Source organism: Notamacropus eugenii, chromosome 1, assembly GCF_028372415.1.
Source record: "Notamacropus eugenii isolate mMacEug1 chromosome 1, mMacEug1.pri_v2, whole genome shotgun sequence".
Classification (NCBI taxonomy): domain Eukaryota; kingdom Metazoa; phylum Chordata; class Mammalia; order Diprotodontia; family Macropodidae; genus Notamacropus; species Notamacropus eugenii.
In genome coordinates, this window is record NC_092872.1 from 355,260,079 (window position 1) to 355,284,440 (window position 24,362).

General features: G+C 40.5%; 1 protein-coding gene across 2 annotated transcripts in view; it reads left to right on the forward strand.

The window, feature by feature from the left end:
- DEGS2 (delta 4-desaturase, sphingolipid 2) overlaps positions 1 to 24,362 on the forward strand; it is a 63,289-nt gene that overhangs the window by 31,231 nt on the left and 7,696 nt on the right. For both annotated transcript variants that reach the window (XM_072630237.1, XM_072630236.1), the window contains exon 2: positions 9,583 to 10,325. In XM_072630237.1, coding sequence (XP_072486338.1) covers positions 9,609 to 10,325 — 717 coding nt within the window. In that variant the 5' untranslated portion in view covers positions 9,583 to 9,608. The remainder of the gene's footprint in view (positions 1 to 9,582; positions 10,326 to 24,362) is intronic.

The window sequence follows — 24,362 nt, forward strand, 5'->3', positions numbered from 1 at the left end:
TTTATGTCCCAATTTTCCCACATCCCCTCCACATTTGTCATTTTCCTTTTCTGCCATATTAACCAATCTGATAGATGTGAGGTAGTACCTCAGAGTTGTTTTAATTTGCATTTTTTAATCAATGGCAATTGAGAGCATTTTTAATATGACCACAGATACCTTTCATTTTTTTATCTGAAAACTACCTGTTCACAGCCTTTGACCATTTAACAGTTGGGGAATGGCTCATATTCTTATAAATTTGACTCAGTTCTCTTTATATTTGAGAAATGAGGCTGTTTTTGTCCTTTGTTCTTGAAGAGGATCATGATATTAAGATGATGATATAACTTACAGTTGACTTTGATTTGAGTGAGGGAGGGCTGTGCAAGGTCACCAGCCTCGCTTTCTCCTCTGGAGCCATCTGGGTCCAGTGGCCTGATATTCATCAGGATGATTGGCCCAGGATGCAATGGGAGACCCTAACTGTTTTAGGCTAAGGTCTTATTACATTCTTATTTTGAGTGAGATACACCCATTCAATGAATAGGCCTCTTTAAGTGGTTATTCAAGGGATGGCCCCTTTTAATAAAAAAAAAGAAAAGAAAAGAAAAAAAATCAAACTAGGAGGGGAAGACCCTCAGGGTTCCTGGGTGAAAGAGAAACGGTTATTATTTTGTAATTACATTCACTCCCTGTTGTCTAATCTATGAACTCAATGTGAGTGAATTGGGCTCAAAGGCTGGTTTTAGAGGAAGAAATCTATCCAGTAAACCCAAAGGACAAAAAACTGCTTTTGGACATGGAAGTGTATCTTTCCCTGGGTAGAGTACCCCAGGTAAGGATGGAGAAGAAAGGCACGTGAGGTGGGGCAGGGCAGGGCAAGGGGAGTCAAGAAAGGAGACTACATTTTTTTCTCAAGACCATTAATGATGAGGAACTTGAAAGAACGAATGAAAAACCATTTATTAAGCACTTATTATAGACAAGGCACTGTATTAAATGTAAGGCATACAAATACAAAAAATAAGGCTGTCTCTGCAGATCCAGAAAGAGCTTACATTTTAACAGGGGAAGACAATACATATAGGTTAGTGATGTCCAGGGAGGGGTGTTTTGATCTGGGAATTCACGAGAATGATGTGTTGAGCTATAGGGCAATTGCTTGATTGACATGTCCTTTCTAGAAAATGTAGTGTTTGTGTGATTTTTTTTTCCCCCAAAGTGGAAAGTAGAGGGATAGACGGAACAGGGAGTGGCATGGTGGGTCTGATTGGGAGTAGATAAGGGATTCTTTTTTTTTTTTTAATTAATTTATTTAACTTTTAACATTCATTTTCATAAAATTTTGGGTTCCAAATTTTCTCCCCATTTGTCCCCTCCCCCCACCCCAAAACACCGAGCATTCTAATTACCCTTATCACCAATCTGCCCTCTCTTCTATCATCCCTCCCTTCCCTTGTCCCCATCTTCTCTTTTGTCTATATCCCTTTTCCTGTATTTCTTATTTCCTAGTAGCGAGAACAGTACTCGACAGTTGTTCCTAAAACTTTGAGTTCCAACTTCTCTTCATTCCTCCCTCTCCACCCATTCCCTTTGGAAGGCAAGCAATTCAATATAGGCCATATCTGTGTAGTTTTGCAAATGACTTCCATAATAGTCGTGTTGTGTAAGACTAACTATATTTCCCTCCATCCTATCCTGCCCCCCATTGCTTCTATTCTCTCTTTTGATCCTGTCCCTCCCCAAGAGTGTTGACTTCTAATTGCTCCCTCTTCCCATTGCCCTCTCTTCCATCATCCCCCCCACCCTGCTTATCCCCTTCTCCCCCACTTTCCTGTATTGAAAGATAGGTTTTCATACCAAAATGAGTGTGCATTTTATTCCTTCCTTTAGTGGAATGTGATGAGAGTAAACTTCATGTTTTTCTCTCACCTCCCTTCTTTTTCCCTCCACTAAAAAGTCTTTTGCTTGCCTCTTTATGAGAGATAATTTGCCCCATTCCATTTCTCCCTTTTTCTTCCCAATATATTTCTCTCTCACTGCTTAATTTCATTTTTTAAAGATATGATCCCATCCTATTCAATTCACTCTGTGCTCTCTGTCTCTGTGTGCATGTGCGTGTGTGTGTGTAATCCCACCAACTACCCAGATACTGAAAAGTTTCAAGAGTTACAAATATTGTCTTTCCATGTAGGAATGTAAACAGTTCAACTTTAGTAAGTCCCTTGTGACTTCTCTTTGCTGTTCACCTTTTCATGCTTCTCTTCATTCTTGTGTTTGAAAGTCAAATTTTCTTTTCAGCTCTAGTCTTTTCATCAAGAATGCTTGAAAGTCCCCAATTTCATTGAAAGACCATTTTTTCCCCTGAAGTATTATACTCAGTTTTGCTGGGTAGGTGATTCTTGGTTTTAGTCCTAGTTCCTTTGACTTCTGGAATATCCTATTCCATGCCCTTTGATCCCTTAATGTAGAAGCTGCTAGATCTTGTGTTATCCTGATTGTATTTCCCCAATACTTGAATTGTTTCTTTCTAGCTGCTTGCAATATTTTCTCCTTGACCAGGGAGCTCTGGAATTTGGCCACAATGTTCCTAGGAGTTTCTCTTTTTGGATCTCTTTCAGGTGGTGATCGGTGGATTCCTTGAATACTTATTTTGCCCTCTGGTTCTAGACTCTCAGGGCAGTTTTCCTTGATAATTTCATGAAAGATGATGTCTAGGCTCTTTTTTTGATCACGGCTTTCAGGTAGTCCCATAATTTTTAAATTGTCTCTCCTGGCTCTATTTTCCAGGTCAGTTGTTTTTCCAATGAGATATTTCACATTATCTTCCATTTTTTCATTCTTTTGGTTTTGTTTTGTGATTTCTTGGTTTCTCATAAAGTCATTAGCCTCCATCTGTTCCATTCTAGTTTTGAAAGAACTATTTTCTTCAGTGAGCTTTTGAACCTCCTTTTCCATTTAGCTAATTCTGCTTTTGAAAGCATTCTTCTCCTCATTGGCTTTTTGAACCTCTTTTGCCAATTGAGTTAGCCTATTTTTCAAGGTGTTATTTTCTTCAGCATTTTTTTGGGTCTCCTTTAGCAAGGTATTGACCTGTTTCTCATACTTTTCTTTCATCTCTCTCATTTCTCTTCCCAGTTTTTCCTCCACCTCTCTAACTTGATTTTCAAAATCCTTTTTGAGCTTTTCCATGGCCTGAGCCCATTGAGTGGGCTGGGATACAGAAGCCTTGACTTCTGTCCCTTTCCCTGATGGTAAGCATTGTTCTTCCTCATCAGAAAGGAAGGGAGGAATTATCTGTTCACCAAGAAAGTAACCTTCTATAGTCTTACCATTTTTCCCTTTTCTGGGCATTTTCCCAGCCAGTGACTTGACTTCTGAGTATTCTCTTCACACCCCTAGATAAGGGATTCTTAACCTTTTTTTGCATGTGTTATGGAAGAGGGGAGAAGGAAATGCTATGTGCTAGGCACTGTGCTAAATACTTTATAAATATTATCTCATTTGATCCTCACAACCATCCTGGGAGGTAGGTGCTATTATAACTCCCATTTTACAGTTCAGGAAACTGAGACAGACAGAGGTTAAACAACTTGTGGAGGATCAAACAGCTAGGAAGTTTCTGAGGTCAGATTTGATCTCAGGTCTTCCAGTCTCAAGTCAGTGCTCTATCTATTGCCACCTAGGTAACCCATTTGGCAATCTGGTGAAGTCTAGTGATCCTTTCTCAGAATAATGTTTTGTTGCACATGCTCATAAATGAAGGAAATGACAAATTTCAGCCAGAGGTTAGTGAAAATAAAGATGTAATTTTGGTTCCATCCAAGTTCATGAAATCTATTTAGCAGTTCATGGATCCTAGGACAAGAACTCTTGTCTTGATATAGAGAGGTCTCACTCATCACGAGCCTTCTGGTGGAGTTGTGATTGGATAGTGTGGCCTATGTTAAGACAGCCTCACAGAAAAGTGATTATTGCTCCTACTTGGAAAGGTGGGAAGCAGCAGTGACCTGGGCCCCTGAGAATAGACTTTGTCAGTTTGGGTTGAGAAGTCTAATCCTCCTGTGTTCCCAGTACTTGCTGAGGGGCCAGGGGTTTTTGTTTTCCCTATGAGTTGGGGATCATTAATAGTAGGTGTGTGTTAGTTTGTATTCAATATCATTGGCCATTCTTCCACCTTGGTATTAACCATAGCACACCTGCTCAGCCTCTCTGAGGTTGGCTGGCCAAAGGTGTTTCCCTCGCTCTAATCTTTCTAGCATTAGAAAGTTCAGTAACCTCTGGCTACTTTCCAAGGGAAAGTTTCCATTTACTTTGTTAGAAGCAGTTAATACCTGCTAAAGATGGTTTTATTTATCAATGAAGAAGCATTTATTAAGCTCCTACTATGTGCCAAGCACTGGAGACACAAAGACAAAAATGAAAATCTCTTATGTTCAATGAGCATATGTACATTCTATGGGGGAGACAATATACACATGTTGTTGTTCAGTCGTTTTCAGTCATGTCCATCTCTTTGTGATCCCATGTGGGGTTTTCTTGGCAAAGATACTGGAGTGGTTTACCATTTCCTTCTCCATTGTGCATGGTAAAAGTATACAAAATAAATGAGGTGATTTTATTTTGTGTATTTGTGTGTGTGTGTGTGTGTGTGTGTGTGTGTGTGACTATTAGCTGGGCTGGGAGGGGCAAGGGAAGATGAGGAAAACTCTATTGGAGCTGAACTTTGAGGCATGTTAGAGGTTCTAAGAGGGGGAAGTGAGAGGAATTTATGTGAGGCATGGAGAGAGGGGATGGAAGGTAATGTTTGGGGAACAGCAAAGTCAGTGTGGGTAGTCCAAAGACTGAATAGAGGGGAGTTAATGTATAAAAAGTCAAGTTATAGAGGGTTTTAAATATCAAAAGAGGATTTATATTTGTTCCTGTAGGTAGTAGGGATACTAAACTGGAATTTATTGAGCAAGGGAGTGACATAGACACACATATGTTTGAAGGATATCACTCAGGAAACTGTAGGGGATAAATTAGACAGAGAAGAGATTTGAGGCAGATAGGACAATTAGGAGGCTATTGTAATAGTCTAGTCAAGAGGTGATAACCAACTACCCAGATACTGAAAAGTTTCAAGAGTTACAAGAGAGAAGGGGACAGAGATGAGAGATGTGAACATAGACAGGATCTGACAATTTATTGGATAAATTGGGCTAAGTGAGAGCGAAGAGTCAAGGATGACTTTGAAACTGCCAACTTGTATGAATAGAAGGGTTGTGGTGCCCTTGATAGAAATAAGATACTTTGGAAGAGGGGTGGGTTTTCTTGGGGGGAAATGCTAAGTTCTATTATGGACATGTTAAGTTTCAGCTGCCTACTAGATATCTAGTCTCAAAAGGCCAATAGGCAGTGAGTGATGTGAGATTAGAACTCAGGACCAATGACAGAGAACCCCTCTTGAGTGCTGGAGCTCTATGGTAACACTTGAAAGTGAATGTGACAGGGAGCAGCCAAATACACATGTATTTGGCATGAGATTTATGGGAAGTTGGTGTATCCATATTTGTATCTGTTAATTCAGGCCATTTGTTGGCAAGTCAAATACTGAGGCTTAAATACTTTGGCCATGTAATGAGAAGACAGGACTCATTGGGAAAGACCCTGATGTGGAGAAAGATTGAAGGCAAAAGGAAAAGGGGACAGGAAAGGATGAGATGGATAGATAGTATCATGAAAACAATGAACATGAACTTCTATAGACTTTGAGAGATAGTAGAGGATAGGAGGACTTGGTATACTATGATCCATGGGGTCACAAAGAATCAGACATGACCGAACATCTGAATAACAACACCAAATCTGTATTTCCATCTCTTCTAGCTTGTTTTATTCCCCTCTTCTTTGTTCCATCTTGCCTGTTTGCATGTTATTGACCTGGGAGTGCTACATCAAAAAGATCCTTATCACAGTGAGAGATTGTTGGATGGTTGCAAAGATGCCATGAACACTGGGGAATCCTGAAGTATGGGGCAAAGTTCAATGAGGACAGCAATTTAATTGCCTTTGCCTCACATTTGCTCAACATTTAATTATGTTTTTTTTTTGTAAACAGCATTTTCTTTTTTCCAATTACATGCAAAGATAGTATTCAACATTCATTTTTTTAATAAGATTTTGAGTTCCAAATTTTTCTCTGTCCCTCCCTTCTCTCTCCTCCCCAAGAAGGCAAGTAATCTGATATAGATTATACATCAGCATTTAATTTTTTAATCAAATTTTTATTGCTGTCTTTGTCTTAGCACTTATTTCAGAATATTCCTCCCCCATCCCCAACCATAGCAAACCATTCTTTATAAAAGATAAGAAAGAAAGTACACTTTAGCAAGGACAACTAAATGCATACATCATACTCAGCAGGAAATGGAATAGGCCCCACCCATCTTCTCCCATCTCAGAAGGGAAGGAGGTTGCATAGCATTTTAAAATCATTTTAGAAACTCTCAGAAAACCAGAGTTGGAAGGAACCTCAGATGTGCAATACAAACCACTCCCTTTACACTCTACTCAATAGGAAGTCATCAGCCTCCCATGATGGATGGCTCCACTACTTTCCCAGGCAGCCCATTTGACTTGTGGATATATCTAATTGTGCTAAGGTTTTCTTTATAGCTGGCTAAAATCTGCCTCTCTGTAACACACACCCATTGCTCCTAGTCCTGCGCTTTGGGGAGAGGGAGAGTGAATTTGATCTTCCTTTTAGGTGATAGCTTTTCAGGTCTTTGAAAGTCCTGTCTGATGTTCCTAGCTTTTCCCTGTCCTCTTTTCTCCAGGTTATCTGTCTCTTACTTGTTTAACCAATCTCAGCATGTTTTTCAGTCTTCTTACTCCTGTGAGTGAGTTTCAGTTTGGCATTGCCTCTTCCCAAAATAGTGGGCCCATAGGTTACTCCAGATGCAGTTCACTTGGGTAGAATTTAGTAGGACTATGACTTCTCTCATTTTGGATAGTGGTCTCTATTCTTGCACATTTAGATATTATCATTATCGGAGGGGCCGTATCATATACTGTTGATTCATTTGGGTTTGCAATTTACAAAACCGCTCAGATTTTTTCCCGTAGGGATTGTGGTCTTTGTTATACCTCTCTCCTCTTAAGAAGGTGCAGCTGCTTTTTTTTTTTTAATCCAAGTGTAGGACTTGACATTTATTCTGTTTTCATTTCATCCTATTATATTAATATCATTATCCCATTCTGTCCCAACACGCTTGCTGTCCCTTCCAGAGTTTTGTCATGTGCAGACTGCAGAAGCTGTTATCTGAGCCTTTGATGAAAACAACAGTGCTGGTCAAATGTCGAATCTTGGGGCAATTCCTTTAGGTGTCTTTCTTTAGGTTGACATCCATCAAGGACTAAGCCTTGCTTCTGAACACTTGACCATTTCTGAATCTACTTACCCAGACTCATTCGGCTCATGGCTGCATTGTCAAGGATGGCATGAAAGACTTTGTCAAAGGGCAAACATTTCTTTCTTGCACCAAAATTTGCCCATCTCACCCACTCTCTTCTAACATCATAGAAATGAAAAATGTCCATCTTGAAAGGGACTTTGGAATCACAGAATGTCAGAGTTGAAAAGGACATTATAGAACATTTGATCTAATCTCTTTATTCTAAAAAGAGGAGTGTAAAAAACTGACAGGGGAGTAGCTACAAGTGGAAGAAGTAAATAGTAATTTCAGCTAGAATAATGAAAAAATTTAGGATATTTAGCTGGAAAAGAAAAGACTTAATGGGGATATGACAAATACCTTTAAGCATTGGAAGGGTTCTTATATGGAAGAGTGATAATCCTAGTTCTGTTCATTTCTAGGAAGAACAAAGAACAACAGGAGGAAGTTACAAGGTGATAACTTCTCTATAGAAGGAAAAATTTCCTATTAGAAGCAATTAAAATAGACAACAGAGTGTTGGATATTGGTGCAAAACAGACTTTTACTTACGGAATTTATTGTAGGTTTGTCTGTGTTGGTCATACTTATATGTATGTGTGTATAAATATAAATGTGTACATATATTATCATGTTATAATATATGTATATATGTACATATCTATTATATATTCGGTAGTCATCCACAGGTATGTATAAAGCATGTCCTCTATGCAAAGCTCTGTACTCTGTACTTGGAACTGTGGGACATACAAAGCAAAATAAAGCATGATCCCTGTCTTTAAGGAGCTTACCATCTAGTAGGAATGATAAGTCATAACAAAGACAAAAATCAAATGATTATAATATACGCTAGTAGAGAATGGGGGAAAGAATACTGTCTAGGTCAGGAGCCATGGGTTCTAAATCTGGTTTGACCAAGAACAATCTGTGTGACCTGGGAAAATTTGCATTCTCCACCCAAGCATGTCTCTGAAGCAAAGTGAAGGAAATGCAACATTCTCTCAGAGAAGGGGAAAATGGACCTAGATAACTAACAAAATATCATGGGAGTGCGTGGTGTGCCATGGCAACTTTGATCTTACGTTATTACAAATAAAAGAAACTATGAGTAATTTGGTTTCATATATAAATTTTACTTTCCTAGCACATATAGCATAATATTTTCAAAATAAATAAAGCTTGCTTATTATATGTATATGCTAACCTTATAACATGTCAGACTTTGAACTTTCAAAGAAATTAACCAAAATAGAAATGAATTCTTGCTGCCTTTATTGAAGGTAAAATGTGCAAGTGTGTCTCCTGACTCCCCTCTTTTGTTGCAAACTTAAGTGATCAGGGCCACGAGGAAAAAAAAAGAAAACAAGTATTTATTGAGTGTTTATTATGTGCCAGGCACTATCCTAAGTGTTGAGATTACAAAGAAAGGTAAAAACACAATCTCTATCCTCAAGGGAACTCACATTCCCATAGAGGAGACAACGTAAAAAAACTTGTATATGCTGGGCCTGTCAATCTCTATGTATCTATGTATGTGTTTATGTGTGTATGTGTGTACATATATATACACACGTGCATATGTGTAGGTGTATCTATATGTGTGTGTATGTATATATATGTATAGATGTGTACATATATATGTATATTTATGTGTATATGGAAGTATACACATATATAATTTCAGAGGGAAGTCACTAACTTTGGCAGGGGTGTGGCATGGGAAGGAAAGTCCTCTTGTGGAAGGTGAGATTTGATCAGAGGCATGAAGGAAGCCAGAGAAGTCAGTCAAGAGGCAGAAGTGAGGAGGGAGGGCATTCTAGCATGGGCGACAGTCTGTACAAAGGCCTGGAACTGGGAGATGGCATGTCATCTGTGAGTTATAGCAAGGAAGCCAATGTTTCTATATCATAAAGATACAGAGAACCACTTCAGTAGACACTTAAATATTGGAAGGAATGGTTTTATCATTCTCAGATCCCTTCCAATTCTAATGTTCTCTTGTTCTACATGCCAAATGAACGTATTATACCCAAATTATATTCAAATGAATGTATTAAATTTGCACTGTGTTTGGGTGCTCACTACCAAAACCCACTATGCACAAGGTAAAATGAATTGATTCTTCTTGTTTTGAAAATGTTTTTGTCTTTCCCTTTAGCTAAGTATCCAGCCATCAAATCTCTAATGGGCCCAGATCCACACTTGAAATGGATTGTGTCCTGCATGGTGCTGACCCAGTTCTGCGCTTGTTACCTGGTCAAAGACTTATCTTGGCGATGGGTCATCTTCTGGGCCTATGCATTTGGGGGCTGTGTGAACCACTCCTTGACCCTGGCCATCCACGACATCTCCCATAACGTGGCTTTTGGCAACAAATTTATTCAGCGGAACCGTTGGTTTGCAGTCTTCGCCAACCTCCCTCTTGGTTTGCCATACTCTGCTTCCTTCAAGAAGTATCACATTGATCACCATCGCTACCTGGGTGGTGACAAACTAGATGTGGACATCCCCACAGACTTTGAGTGTTGGTTCTTTTGCACTCCACCGAGGAAGCTCCTCTGGCTCTTCTTGCAACCATTGTTTTACGCCCTGCGTCCACTCTTTGTAAACCCTCTGCCTATTACACAGATGGAGATCTGCAATGCACTGACCCAGCTTGTGGTTGACCTTGTGATCTATATGCTTTGGGGGCTGAAGCCAATTGTATACTTTATCGCAGGCACTATCCTCTGTACAGGAATACACCCCTTTTCTGGTCACTTCATTGCTGAGCACTATATGTTCTTGAAGGGCTATGAGACCTATTCCTACTATGGGCCCCTCAACTGGCTGACCTTTAATGTAGGCTACCACATGGAACACCATGACTTTCCTAGTATCTCAGGCTCCAAGTTGCCCATGGTAGGTGGGGCATCTTTAGGGAGACTTTCTCAGTCACTCTGTGCTGAGTATGGGTAAGGGGCAAACTTAGCTCACTTCAACAAAAATTTATTAGCCATACTATATGTCAGTCACTGTGACTGGGCCTACAAATAATTATAACTATAGCTCTAATATTATTTGTAATAACTGTGTTAATAGTTAAGATCATTATAGCATATATTAATATATATGTAATGAAATATCATGATAACAACACTAAGACTATATGTTATAGATGAACTGCTGATCTTATCAGTGAAAAGACTGTCCACACCAGGAATTCACCATACTGATAAAATTATAGGTTCAGATTTCTTTTTTTTAAAGGCTAGTAATAATAATATTTAGATAGCACTTTAAGATTTATAAGGTGCTTTTCTTTATAATGCCCCAGTGAGGCAGATGGTTATTTTCCTCATTCCACGGGTGTGACAACTGTGGCTCAGAAATGTTAAGTGATGTGCCCATGCTCATAGAGCTAGTACGCCATATAGTCGATACTAGAACCAAGGTCTCCTAATTTAGGATCAAAGGATGATGTATTTAGAGATGTAAGAGATTTTACTGGTCCTCTAATTTAGCCTCCTTATTTTACAGATGACTCTCAGAATGATGAAATGATTTGCCCAGGGTCATAATGCTAGTGTCTGAGATAGGATTCAAATCCAGATCTTTCTAATTCCAAGTCATATCCACTAGGCTAGTGGTGTCCAACTCCAATAGAAATGATTTCCTGCTGTCCCATATTGGCTTAGATAGCCACAAATGAACATTACTAATATTGTATCATATTTTTATTTATTTTGTTAAACATTTCCCAATTACATTTTCATCTGGTTCCCCTACTGTGGAGGGAAAGTCTGAAATCTTTGCATGAGGCAACCTTGCCAATGCTGCCATTTTCACTACATCATACCACCTCTCAGGATGCGTTCCCTATTGTAACCAAGTAGGAGGCTATGACATCTAGACAAATAAGTAATGTTACTGGACTTGGAGCTGGAAAACCTGGTTTTTACATCCTTGCTGTATTACCCTGGCAAGTCACTGAAACTTTCTAGACTACCATTTCTTTATCTGTATAATAAGGGGATAGACTATATAATCTATCTGTAAGATTTCTTTCAGATCTAAATCTGTGATCTACAATGCAAAGTAGAATATGATAGGACCAGAGGAGAGATACTGGCAAAGTACCATAAGAGTAGGAAAATTTGAGGAAGAAGAGAGCATTTAGGTTAGGGGAATCAAGAGAAGAAAGCATTTTGAGGCCTTGAAGGAAGATAAAAATCTCAATAGAGATGAGGGGAGGCATTGGCTTTGGAGATATTGTGTGAGTGGATAAAGACAGGAGAATGTTCTGCTAAGAGGATACAGCTCATAGCTAATTTTCTTGGAGAATAGGGCTCATCGTGGGGTGGAGAATGACAAACATTTGTTAAGCACCTACTATGTGCTTGCTTCCTGCTAGGTGGCACAGTGGATAAAGTGCTGGGCCTGGAATCAGGAAGACCTGAGTTCAAATCCAGCCTCAGATATTTCTTAGCTATGTGACCCTGGGCAAGTTACTTAACCCTGTTTGCCTCAGTTTCCTCATGTGTATGAGAAGGCAAAGGCAAGTATCTTTGCCAGGAAAACCCCAAACGGGTTCATGAAGAGTGAGATACTTCTGAAATGACCCCTGATGTCATCAAATGTGCTTACTGAGTACTTTACAAATACCTTGTTTGATCCTCACAATAGCTCTGTAAGATAGGTGCTGTGATGATCCCAGGCTTCAGGGAATGAACCTGAGACAGACAGAGGTTAATTGACTTGCCTAGGGCCACACAGAGTCTGAGGCCAAATTTGAACTTGGGTCTCCCTGACTTCAGGCCTAGTGCTCTACTCACTATAAAACCTAACTACCTCTACGGTTCATGGATGATAGCCAACTGAAATAAAGGCTAAAAGAGTTCAAAGAGACTGATTCTGAAAAGCCTTAAGTCCCAGACTAAAGAATTTATATCTTATCTTACAAGCATTAGAGAACCCCTGTGAGCAGCAGGAACGATATGTTCAGGTTTATGTCTTTGAGAGATTATTTTGGCAATGTCAGTAATGGATTGGAGCAACAGTGTTGGTTGGGAATGGGAAGGAGTGCTAAAAGCAGGGAGATCAAGTAGGAAGCTATTACAACAGTCCAAGAATAAAGGTAACGTGGACCTGAATCAGGGTGGTGGCTGTGGGAATGGAGAAGAAGAGGGGAAGGATGTGGTCATATAGAACTAGACACTAGAGTCTAACAGATCCCTGTGGCAGGGATCTGTTTTTCTTCCTTCTGGTTCTCAGTCTAACACTGGCATTAGATTGGGAGCTGGAAGGAATCTTGGCAGTCAGTCATCCAGTCCAGCCCCTTGAATTTTCCAGATGAGGAAGTTGAGAGGTTGAGTGACTTGCACAATATTATGCCATTTTAGGATGGAGCAGAGGCAGAATTTAAACGTGCTTTTCTCCATTTCCAGAGTTCTTTTCATTAGACCCTGATGAGAGCTCAGGGTCACCTCCATGCTATGATTTTTTGGTGGGGATGTTAAGTGACTTGCCCAGGGTCACTTAGGTAGTGTGAGGCTGGATGTGAACTGTTTTAGCAATTTGAACTCTAGGGCAGGTGCTCTATCCACTGTGCCAGCTCGCTACCTTGCCCATGCTATGATCAACAGATTTGAAAAGGCAGACATTATAATGGCCCAGTTTTGCTTATTACTGAGCTCCTTGGTTATTTTTCATTTTCAATCAGAGAGCCTCATCACCAGAAGGTTGATTACCTGGGGATGAATTTTTTAGCCACAGCAACTCAAAAAGATCACCTACTAAGCACATTGATAGACGTCACAGCCCCTTAAGTGTCAAAGTAATTTTTAAAATTTCTATGTCAAGGTTTTCTTAAAATTTCAAAAACTTCATGAAAATCTCACCAATTACCAACTATGAATGAACGCATGAAGCATTTATTAAGTGCCGACTGAATGCCCAGGAACTGTGCTGAGTTCTGGGGCATACAAATAGAAAAGGAGGATGGTCCCTGTACACCAGGAAGAGACAACCTATAGTGGAAGTTTCAGCTCCAAGTCAGAGGGAAAGATCCCGTGGTTCTCGTGGGGCAGTAACAAAGCAGATGATAATGCTTCTTTAATGCCATTTCCATCTATAAAATCATATCATTTTCTGATGCTGAACGATTTGACATTGCCAAGGACTTTGGTGGTAAGAACTTTCCTTTCTGGGTTTTCAGTAGCTGTTTTGTTTCCCTGGATGATGGCTAAGGTTTCGGGGACGGGGGAAGCGGTCAGTGGTTTGCGATGGGGGACTTCCACTCCTGGAGCTCTTGGGATTACTTGCCTATTAATGGCAGTTTTCCAGTGGTGGTTGTTGTTGGCGGTGAAAATGGTAGAACCCTTTTCCACACAGGAGTTACCTCACTGATGGCCTAAAGGACCTGGTCTAGAAGCAGGCTCTAATAGCTCTCTCTCTCTTCTCTTCCATGGATTTTCTTTGTTTTAATGATGAAGAGATAGAGCCTCAGAGTGGAGAATTGATTTGCTCGAGGTCATGTAAGCAAACAGGACTAGAACCCAGGTCTCCTGGCTCACAGACCAGGACTTCTTCCTTTGCTTGCCTGCTCTGAGTCTTGTTGGTTGACTTGGAGCCTGGAGGCAACAAATTTGGATTGGGGAGCAGCATTTTGCAAATTTCTCATGGATTCCTTTCTCACTCTTTGCTTTTTCCATGGTGCACCTGAGAATTTTGCCTCAAACCTTGGCTGCTTCCCATATGTATATTTTCTGAAAACTGCCTTCTATATTCAGTACCTCTTTCCTTTTTCAATTATACTCCCCTTCCCTCCCCCCATTTACAGCATTCTAGGCCTCACCCTGCTCCTTTTGAGGACAAGTGAGTTACTCATTAAACCTGGGCGGGGTTACTCTCCTGAGGGATCTGAAACCTGTTGGCCAACTTTGGCACCTGTTGCTTGTGAGGGGTTCCTATGGGAGGTATGTAGTGCGTTGTTAATGTAGGGAAATCCAGTGAGCTAGTGACTGAACAAGTCAGGAGGCTGGCCTCATCTAGTCAGGAGGAAAGTTCATCATTCTTCACCCTCTGCTATGGCCTTGGCCCCATGCCATCCTCTTTTTTCAGCCTTGTCTTTATAAGGTACATAGAATAGGTACCTAATAACTTGTTTCTAGAATAGTGTTGAATTGGGCTCTTAAAAAAAGCTAACAAATGAGTATGTGCTGCAGATATAGCTCCTACAGCTGTGTTGGCATGAAGTTCAATAGGACAGTCTGAATTCTTACCCCTTATATACTCACGTACCCGTGCCCCTTTATCACCAGTGTCTCTTTTTTCTGTCACTAAAAGTTGAATAGAATCTTAAAAGATTATCCAATACCTCCTACTCATTTTACACATGGAGAGATTGTGAGCGTGTACTAGGTCATGCAGTTAGTTGGTGGCAAATGTGGAATTTTCAACTCTAAATCCAGCCTTACTGTTTTATCTAAATAACTACTAACTTGAGCCACTAAAAAGCTGTTAGTGCATTTCTATGAAACAATTTATGTGTACTGAATGTTAGGATAAAAACTTAAAATTCTCCCATTGGTAAGGTGAAAGTAACATCAGGGATTTTTTGTTTTTACAAAGTAATCTATATTTGTTTCACCTAATATTGGGCTGCAAGGGAGAGCAACAGAGAAAGGCAGACTCTGCAGTTCAACTTTTTATCTTAATAAAATCAGAGTGTGCATAGCACATGCAGTGCTAACATCAAAACTAATTTAATAAGCAATTATTAACCTTACAATGATTTGAAGTTCAATCTTTATATTCAGCAAATTTAAATCCATTCTTGCATATGACTTTGGAATACTTAAGAACTGAAAATTTTGCTAGCTGATAAAACTTTCTAAAATATTACAGCTGAATGTACGAGTGGTCACCAATTGTACCAATACAACAAAGATAATGCCGTTTGAGTATTGCATTGTGCCAGACATTCACATAAAAAAAGATAACACACACACACAATTAAACAAAGTGTATCCACCAAACGCCTGAGAGTCTGGAAACTTCACAGATGTGCGTAGAAGTATTTCATTAGCATAAGACAAGTGTATCAATGTTGTTCATTGGTTTCTATGGTATCTGACTCTTTGTGACCCCATTTGGGGTTTCCTTGGCAAAGATACTGGAATGGTTTGCCATTTCCTTCTCCAACTCATTTTACAGATGAGGAAACTGAGGCAAACAGGGTTAAGTGACTTACCCAGAATCACACAGCTAGTAAGTGTCTGAGGTTGGATTTGAACTCAGGAAGAGGAGTCTTCCTGACTTCAGACCAGAACTCTATCCACTGCGCCACCTTGGCATGTTTTAATTTTAAGTTGCCACTTTTGTTTTACTAGCATTAGAAAGTTATGGCTACACTGCCAATGCTGAGTGTGCTCTCCTACATAATCTATATTCCAGCCAAACTACTGTTCTCCATGCTCTACCCTGACTGGCATTTATACTTTTGCTCACAATATTATCCATGCTCAGGTTGTCCTTCCTCCCCCTCTTAACCTCTTAAATTTCTACCAATTCCATTAAAGCCTAATGCAAAACCACCACAAAACCACCGCTGATTTCTCCTCTTACCACCCTTTACCGGCTATGTGACATCCCCAAACCAACCTTCCCACAGGGATTTTGAGTGGCATTTTGTTTTGCATTTTTCTGACACTCTTACATATTTTTATATACAGTGGATAGAGTGCTGGCCTTGAAGTCAGGAAGACCAGAGTTCAAATCTTGCCCCAAACACTTACCAGCTGTATGACTTTGAGCAAGTCACTGAGCCTCAGTGTCCTCACCTATAAACTGGGGATGTCCACAGCACCTATTTCATGGGATGGTTGTAAGGACTGAATGAAATAACATGTAAAGTGCTTTGCCAATCTTAAAGTGCTATAGGAATGTTATTTATCATTATTATTATTAATCTTCCAATTAGATGTAAGGAAAAACTTCCTAGCATATACATTTGGGGACAAGTGAGGTGATTAGATCTACAAGCAGAGCTCAGTCTGAACTGAACTGACCTCAGTCGATCAAGAGGTATTTATTAAAGTATTTCAATGTGCTGCAGGGGCAGTGAGCTGGTTCAGTGAATATTACACCGTGCCTGGAGTCAGGAAGATCTGAGTTAAGGTCCGGCCTCAGACACTAGCTCTGTGACTCTGGGCAAGTCACTTAATGTCTTAATCCACTGGAGAAGGAAATGGCTAACCGCTGCAGTACCTTTGCTAAGAAAAACCCTATGGATGGCACTGGCTGAACAAGATGTATGTGCTAGGCATTGGGGATACAGATATGATGAATGAAAATCAATATCTACTTGTAGGGAGCTTATATTCTGATGAGGAGACAAGCACAATTATAAAAGTATACAGCTTGAATATTAAATGAATAAATACAAATATATACAAACTGCTTAAATGTAGTTTAGAAGGGAAGTTGGAGGGATGAGGAAGGCTTCATGCAGAGAGAATTGTGCTTGAGCTGTGTCTTAAAGGAAGAGAGCATGAGGGAGAGATGACATATACACACATATATATCTCTATAAAAATCTATATATCTCTGTATATTTATGTACAGAAAGAGACACGCATAGAGAATCATAGTTAAATCCATCCAAGCTGATGAAAGAGTGCAGATGATTATCCAGAGCTTAAAGGTTCAAACGGACAGTCCTTACAAGGACAAAACCAGATCATGAGGCTTAAAGGCTGATAAAGAAATACCCTAAACCAGAGGGAATGTGTTACTTGTGTTTTAGTTTTAAAAATTCTTCATTGCTTCATCCAGCTAATTCCACTGCTCAGAGAATCAACCTTTCCTAGGGATGGGAGATGACAAGAGAGATTAAGTGAGGAATGAAATGATTATTGGTTGTGGTTGTTGTATCTGACTCTTTGTGATGCTGTTGTATTAGTTGTATCTGATGCCTTTTGACCCCATTGGGGGTTTTCTTGGCAAAGATCCTGGAGTGGTTTGCCATATCCTTCTCTAGCTCATTTTTACAGAGGAGTAAACTGAGGCAAACAGGGTTAAGTGACTTGCGCAGGGTCGCATAGCTAGGAAGTGTCTGAGGCTGGATTTGAACTCAGATTTTCCTGACTCTAGGCCTAGCACTCTATCCACTGTGCCACCTATCTGCCCAGCTGTGGTTAGTTTAAAGGTTGTTGTAGTCTTTGACTTCTCTCAATTCTCTCCCTTTTACTCAGAACATCAAATCTAGAGCCATGAGCCCAGCATTCCTATCCTGCCTGTTCCATTTATGTAGAGCCACTTCCTTGCGGGACTTCATCTCTTATCCCAGCTCTAAATCTGCCATCCTTCTCTGTGAATCTTCTGTCCACCCTTTATAGAATCACAGAACTTGAGAGCTAGAAGGGATCCTAGTAGTTTCTAGTTCAACCAGTAACTAAACTTCTTTATAATATCATGAACAGGTAGTCATCCAACTTCCACTTAAACACCTGCAGCGATGGGAAGCACATTACCTTTAGAGGTTATCTTTTTCCATATCTCCTGTCTTCCCTCCTTCCCACTTCCAATTTCTCTTTATTTGAGTCCTATGCTTTTGGGTCAGCTTGGAATTGGGCTGTTTGTAGGTTCCTTGGAATCCTGCCTTGTCCTGTGCCAACTATGGATACTCTGCTAGGATGCAGGCCTATTACTTAGTTTCTGGATTGGGAATGTGGGCTCCCTTGCTATATACCCAATCTATATGTACTGTTTGAGGCAGCTGTGACCCCCTTCCCAACTACTACCCTTCTCAATAGAAATAATTCCCATTTCTCATGTGCTTTACCATTTACTAAGTATTTCCCTCACAAACGATCCTATAAGAAAGTGATACAAGTGTGCTTGTCTTCATTTTGGATATAAGTAAACCAACATTCAGAAAGGCAAAGGCAATTACTGTTAGTAAGAATTCTTCTCATGGATATATTTCTTTTACAGATTTCTTCAAGTATTTTGGTCAATTGTACCTAAGGACTCTTACTCTCATAGGTCCATCTTTGAAAAAAGAAATGTAAATTTGTTAAAAATAAATGTCATTCTCCCAATGGAAACATTTTAGGATACTAAACTTTGGTCATCCAAATGAAAATCGGCTCAATCAGGTAATTGCCTACCTTACATATGGTCTTAGCTTTAAAATCCTTTAACAGTAAATCACAAATGCCAGGCGGGTAGAAAAGGTTGTTTTGTAGAATGAACCTGAGAGACCCTAAAGTTTAAGGGAGGGAGAAAACACACACACACACACACACACACACACACACGTACATACACACACACATATACACACACCACACACGTTCAATTAGGGACAGATGGAAAGTATCCAAACTAAATTGAAAGGATCTCTGGGAAGATGAAGCAAAACAATAGGTTGGTTGGATGGAAAAAGCAAGTTAGTTTTTGAATTCCTTTGTAGGGCTTAGTGGGGAGGAGGGCATGGGGCAGGGATAGAGTAGAAAGAGAGATAGAGAAAGATCACCCTTCTCTACATAAGAAACAGGAGTAAGAGAGAAACTTTGCTTTCTCCTCTTTGGTACTCAGTTCTCAAATGCATCTGTGATCTTAGAGATTTGGGTATTTCCTCCAGGAATGCCACTATAAACTCATTATTCACTGCCTACTACATCGAGTATAACTTATACGATTCCCCTCAAAATTTGTGGTGTGGGTGAGAGGTGTTCATGCACTCTGCTGGGTTCCTGCCTTGTTTTGCTTCTGACATTACAAGGATCCTAATGGAATTTTTGGAGCATCTAGGTGATGCTGTGGATAGGCATCAGGCTTGGAGTCAGAAAGGTCTGAGTTCAAATTAAGCTTCAGACACTAGCTGTGTGACCCTGGGCAAGTCATGCAACCCCTATTAACCTCAGTTCTTCATCTGTAAAATGAGGGCACACTAGAGAAGGAAATGGCAAATCATTTCAGTGTCTTTGCCAATCAAACTTCATGGACAAAAAGTCCATGGTGTCATGTAGAGTTGGACACAACTGAATAACAACAACAATGAAATATTTGGGTTCTCCATTGGTTAATTATCCCCCATTCTTGACATGTGGTTGTCCTTTCTTCTATTTTCACTCACACATTTTCTAGAATAGGAGGCTTTAGAACTGTAAATGTCCATCTAGTTTAATCTTCTCATTTTACAGATGAGGAAACTAAGGCACTTGTTTAATTGTGTCTGACTCTTTGTGACCCCGTTTGGGGTTTTCTTTAAAAAGTCATTGGGGTGTCTTTTGGGATGCTTTGACATTTTTTTCTCTAGCTCATTTTATAGATGAGGAAACTGAGGCAAATAGGGTGAAGTGACTTGCCCAGGGTTAACCAGCTAGGAAGTGTTTGAGGCTGAACTTGAACTCACGGAGTTGAATCATGAATCATCCTGACTCCAGGCCCAGCACTCTATGTACTGCACCCCCTACCTCCCCAACTAAGGCACCATGAGGTTTAAATAACTGCCAAGGTAACATAGGTCATGTCAGGTGTGATTTGATCCTAGTGTTGCAGATTCATGGTGTGTCTTGGCGACACTGTCTCAAAAAATTCAGAATCAGATGACCTCTAATCCAAGTATAGCTGTTTATTGAGGATTGACGCCCCTCAGAAGCGGGCTAGGTTCCAAGAGCAACCAGCAACTTTAGAGAAAGCAAGAATGATTTTTATAGGGTAAAGATGCAATTCCATAGCAGAAGTTGTGAATATTAAAAAGGCAGGAGGGGTGTGTTAAGGGATTAGTTAATGGGGGAGGTCCCTTCTGTGGTTCAGTGGTCAAACATCTTGGTCGTGCTGACCCCCGACTGGCTAGCTATTATGGTCCTGTCTGGTCAAGATGGATGGTTAGGTATTGTGGTCCTGTCTTAGGCTAAATGAATGATGTGATTGTGGGTGAGTACAAAGACACACCTGTTCAAATATGTGAATTGGATCTAGGGGCAGTGGCTGTATTGAATCTGGGGGCCTGTAGTGTGGTTAAATCATGGCATGCCTGCTGTTCAGTGGGGCCCATAAAGAAGTTACAATTTTGGGCCTGGGAAGAGCTTTATTAGGGTTTCATCACAGTCATGTCTGATTCTTTGTGACCCTATTTGGGGATATTTTTAGCAGACATTCTGTAGTGGTTTGCCATTTCCTTCTCCAGTTCGTTTTCCAGATGAGGGAACTGAGGCAGAGTTAAATGATTTATCCAGGGTCACATAGCATCTGAGGTCAGATTTGAACTCAGGTCCTCTTGAATCCAGGCAAAGACACTGGAGTGGTTTGCCATTTCTTTCTCTAGTTTGTTTTATAGATGAGGAAACTGAGACAAATGGGGTTAAGTGACTTGCCCAAGGCCACACAGCTAGGAAGTATCTGAGGCTGGATTTGAACTCAGGGAGATGAGTTATCCTGACTCTAGGCCTAGCACTCTATCCAATAAAGAAGTACTCTATCCACTGTGCCACCTAGCTATCACTCTCTTCTCAATAAAGATGAGTTAAATAGATGTACAAAAGATTATTATTAGGGAATTGGGTTTATCAACAACCAGACTAATTTACTTGGGGATGGGGGTGAGAATAAGAAGATGCAATAGATTGTGTTCTACTGAGTTTTAGTTTGAAAATTATAGTCTGACCTTCCACAGTTTCTTTGAACCTTGATTCTTTAACTAGCAGCTTAATCCTCAGTAAAGTTGGGTTCCAGAATCAGAAATTCATTCAGTATGTTTTCTTGCTAAGCTTTATAATAAATAGCCTTGCATCCAACCAAATGGAGGCATCCCTGATTCTCAAGGAGAGAAAGCAATGGGATCTTTGGGAAAGGTCCCAACACTGCCTTTAAGAGGCTACTTCTCTAAACTTTTGCGGTGTTCCAGTGATCTTAAGTATGTTTCTTAATAAGCCTTCCAGCAAGCACTCTACTAATAAATGCCAAGGTCCTGAAGCATTATTTTAAGTGGCAGAGCTATGCCTTGAACCCAATGTTTTTTCCACTGATGCAGCCTGCTTCTGGACACTTCAGGGGAGGAATGGGCCAAGGAAACGCTTAGAATTTGTAGTTCCCTTCCTGTCTTAGAGGAAGAGAAAATCCATGGGCAGAAAAGAAATACATTACCTACACCATGGGTTGGGCATCTTCCAGTTCTGACATTCCATGTTCTATGGTTCTGAGACTCTTGGAGCTGATGCTCCATCCCTCCATAGTGTTTGGCTTCCAGACTAGCATAACTAGGGAAGAAGACATTGCTTATTTTAGCAATAGAACTTCTCCTCTTTGATGTTTCTCTCTCTCCTCCTCTTCCTTCCCGCTCGCTCTACCTGTACCTGTCCCAACCCGACAGGATGTCGTATGACTAAGGTACTACTAAATTTCTGGAGCTGAACTTCAGACCCAAGCAAAGCTGAGCTGAATTTGAAGGTTTCCTTGCTTACGTGCTCTGTTGGAGACACTGGGCCTTTTGTTTGTTTACAGGGCAATGTTTTAAATTGGCTGGGGGTGGGGAGAGATTGCTAGGAAAGCTTTTTGGGCTAGTTTAGCTGGGCAAATGTACAAAGCCTTCTGTTGTAAACATCTGTACTTCAAGAAACAGAGTTCTGGGAAGAAATCCAATCTCTGGCACTACTGAGGCCTTTGGCATATACCTTCCTTCTTTCCTTATCTCCCAGAGCAGAAATTTCTTTTAAGGATCTAAGATACTTCTCATCCTTGTTTGGTGGCTGATTAAAATTCAGAAAAATAGGACTAGTCTTCCAACATGGAGAGCCCCTCACCACCCCTAGACTCTCAGGGTATAATTAGACAAAATAAAATGATGGTAATCCTAAGAATAATTTACACATCTGAATTATGCCTTTCTAGGGATTATCTCACTTAATCTTCACAGTGGCCCTGTGAAGGAGGCATGATAGGGTAATGATTGCTAGCTCCGTTTTATAGATGAAGAAATTATGGTCCAGAAAACAGGAAAAAACTTGCTCAAGGTCATACAGGAAATTAATAGCTTAGCCAGAAGTAAAACCAGCCTTCCTGACTCTTAGATCTGGGCTCTTTAGCAGTCTTTGGCAGAATCAGCTGGGAGTCTTGAGACCAATTGGTCTCCACAGCCTTACTCTTAACCTATTTTTGCTGCTGGCAGGACCTGGAGTCAATACCGGAGTTAAGAGACTGGGGCATATGAATGAGACCAAAAGTGTAACATGTATGTAGTTCCTGGCACAACATGCTTGTTGAGAACCCCTTCTAGAAAGACCAAATTAGGTCGATTCTGGTCATTAAAACTATAAGGAGGAGTTGACTTCTCTCCGCTGTCCTCTTGTCCCTAAGAGGAGGGATGACTTAAAATCTTTATTCGTCTCATTTTATCCTCTCCTGAAAAGGGGGACTTGGCACCCCAAAGAGTGCTCTGGGATCCTCGGAGGCTGACACTTGACAAAGTCCCAAGCTGGTGTCCAATCAATCAGTTAATCAAACATTTATTAAATACCAACTATATGCCAGGTACTGTACTAAGTACTGGGAATACAAAAAAAAAGAACAAAAGATAATTCCTGCCCTTAAAGAACTTACAATATGCAAACAAACATATACAAAGCAAGTTATATACAGGATAAAGAAATATTTGACAGTGAAGGCATTGGAATTAAGAGGGGTTAAGAAAGGTTTCCTATAGAAGGTTGGATTTTAGTTGGGACTTAAAGGAAGCCAGGGGGTAGTTGGAGCACAGAAGGGAAAAGTGTTCCAGGCATGGGGGCGCAGCCAGAAAAAAAAGCCTGGAGCTGAGAGATGGAGTGTCTCGTTTGTGGAATAACCAGGAGTCACTGGTACCCGTCAGGGAGTAAGGTAAAAGACCAGAAAGATGTATGTGTGTGGGGGTAAGGAGACTAGGTTATGAAGGGCTTTGAATGCCAAACAGAACATTTTATATTTACTCCTGGAGGCAATAGGGAGCCACTGGAGTTTGCTGAGTAGGGGTGGGGAGGACATGATCAGATCTGCACTTTAGGAAAGTCACTTGTGGCTGAATAGAAGATGAAGTGGAATGGGGAGAGAACTGAGGCAGGCAGACCTACAGTAATCAACATGTGAGGTGATGAGGGCGTACACTAGTGTGATGGTAGTGTTGGGTGTGTGTGTGCATGTGTGTGTGTGTGCATGCGCACACAAGAGATGTTGCAAAGGTGAGGAGGAAGTTGTGTGTGAGAGATAGTGAAGAATTCTGAATGCTTCCTAGATTTCAAGCCTGAGGACCTGGGAGGATGGTGTTGCCCTCTACAGTAATGGAGAAGGTAGGAGGTGGCACAATGGACAGAGTGCTGGGCCTGAAGTCAGGAAGAGTCATCTTCCTGAGTTCAGATCTAACCTCAGAGACTTACTAGCTGAATGATCCTGGGCAAGTCACTTAACCCTGTTTCACATAAACTCCATGTCCTCATCTGTAAAATGAGCTGGAGAATGACAAACTCATTCCAGTATCTTTGCTAAGAAAACCCCAAATGGGATCATGAAGAATCAGACACAATGGAAATAATTGAACAGCGGGGGTTGGGGGGAAGTTTTAGGGGGAAAGATCATAAATTCCATTTTAGACATATTGAGTTTAAGATGTCTACTGGACCTCTAGTTCAAGACATCTGAAAGGCAGTTAGAGATGTGAGATTGGAGGTCAGCAGAAAATTTGGGACCGGATAGGTAGATTTGAGAATTATCAGTGTAAAAATGGTAATTAAATCCATGGGAGCTGATGGGATCACCAAGTGAAGTAGTATAGAAGGAGAAGAAAAGAGGGCCTAGGACACATATAGTTAGAGGACCTGGTCTGGGAAAGGACCCAGCAAAGGAGACCAAGAAAGAATGGTCAGGTGACTTACATGCCAATTTCCCCAGTTTAGTTGATTTCAGTGCTCTCATTTCTCACCC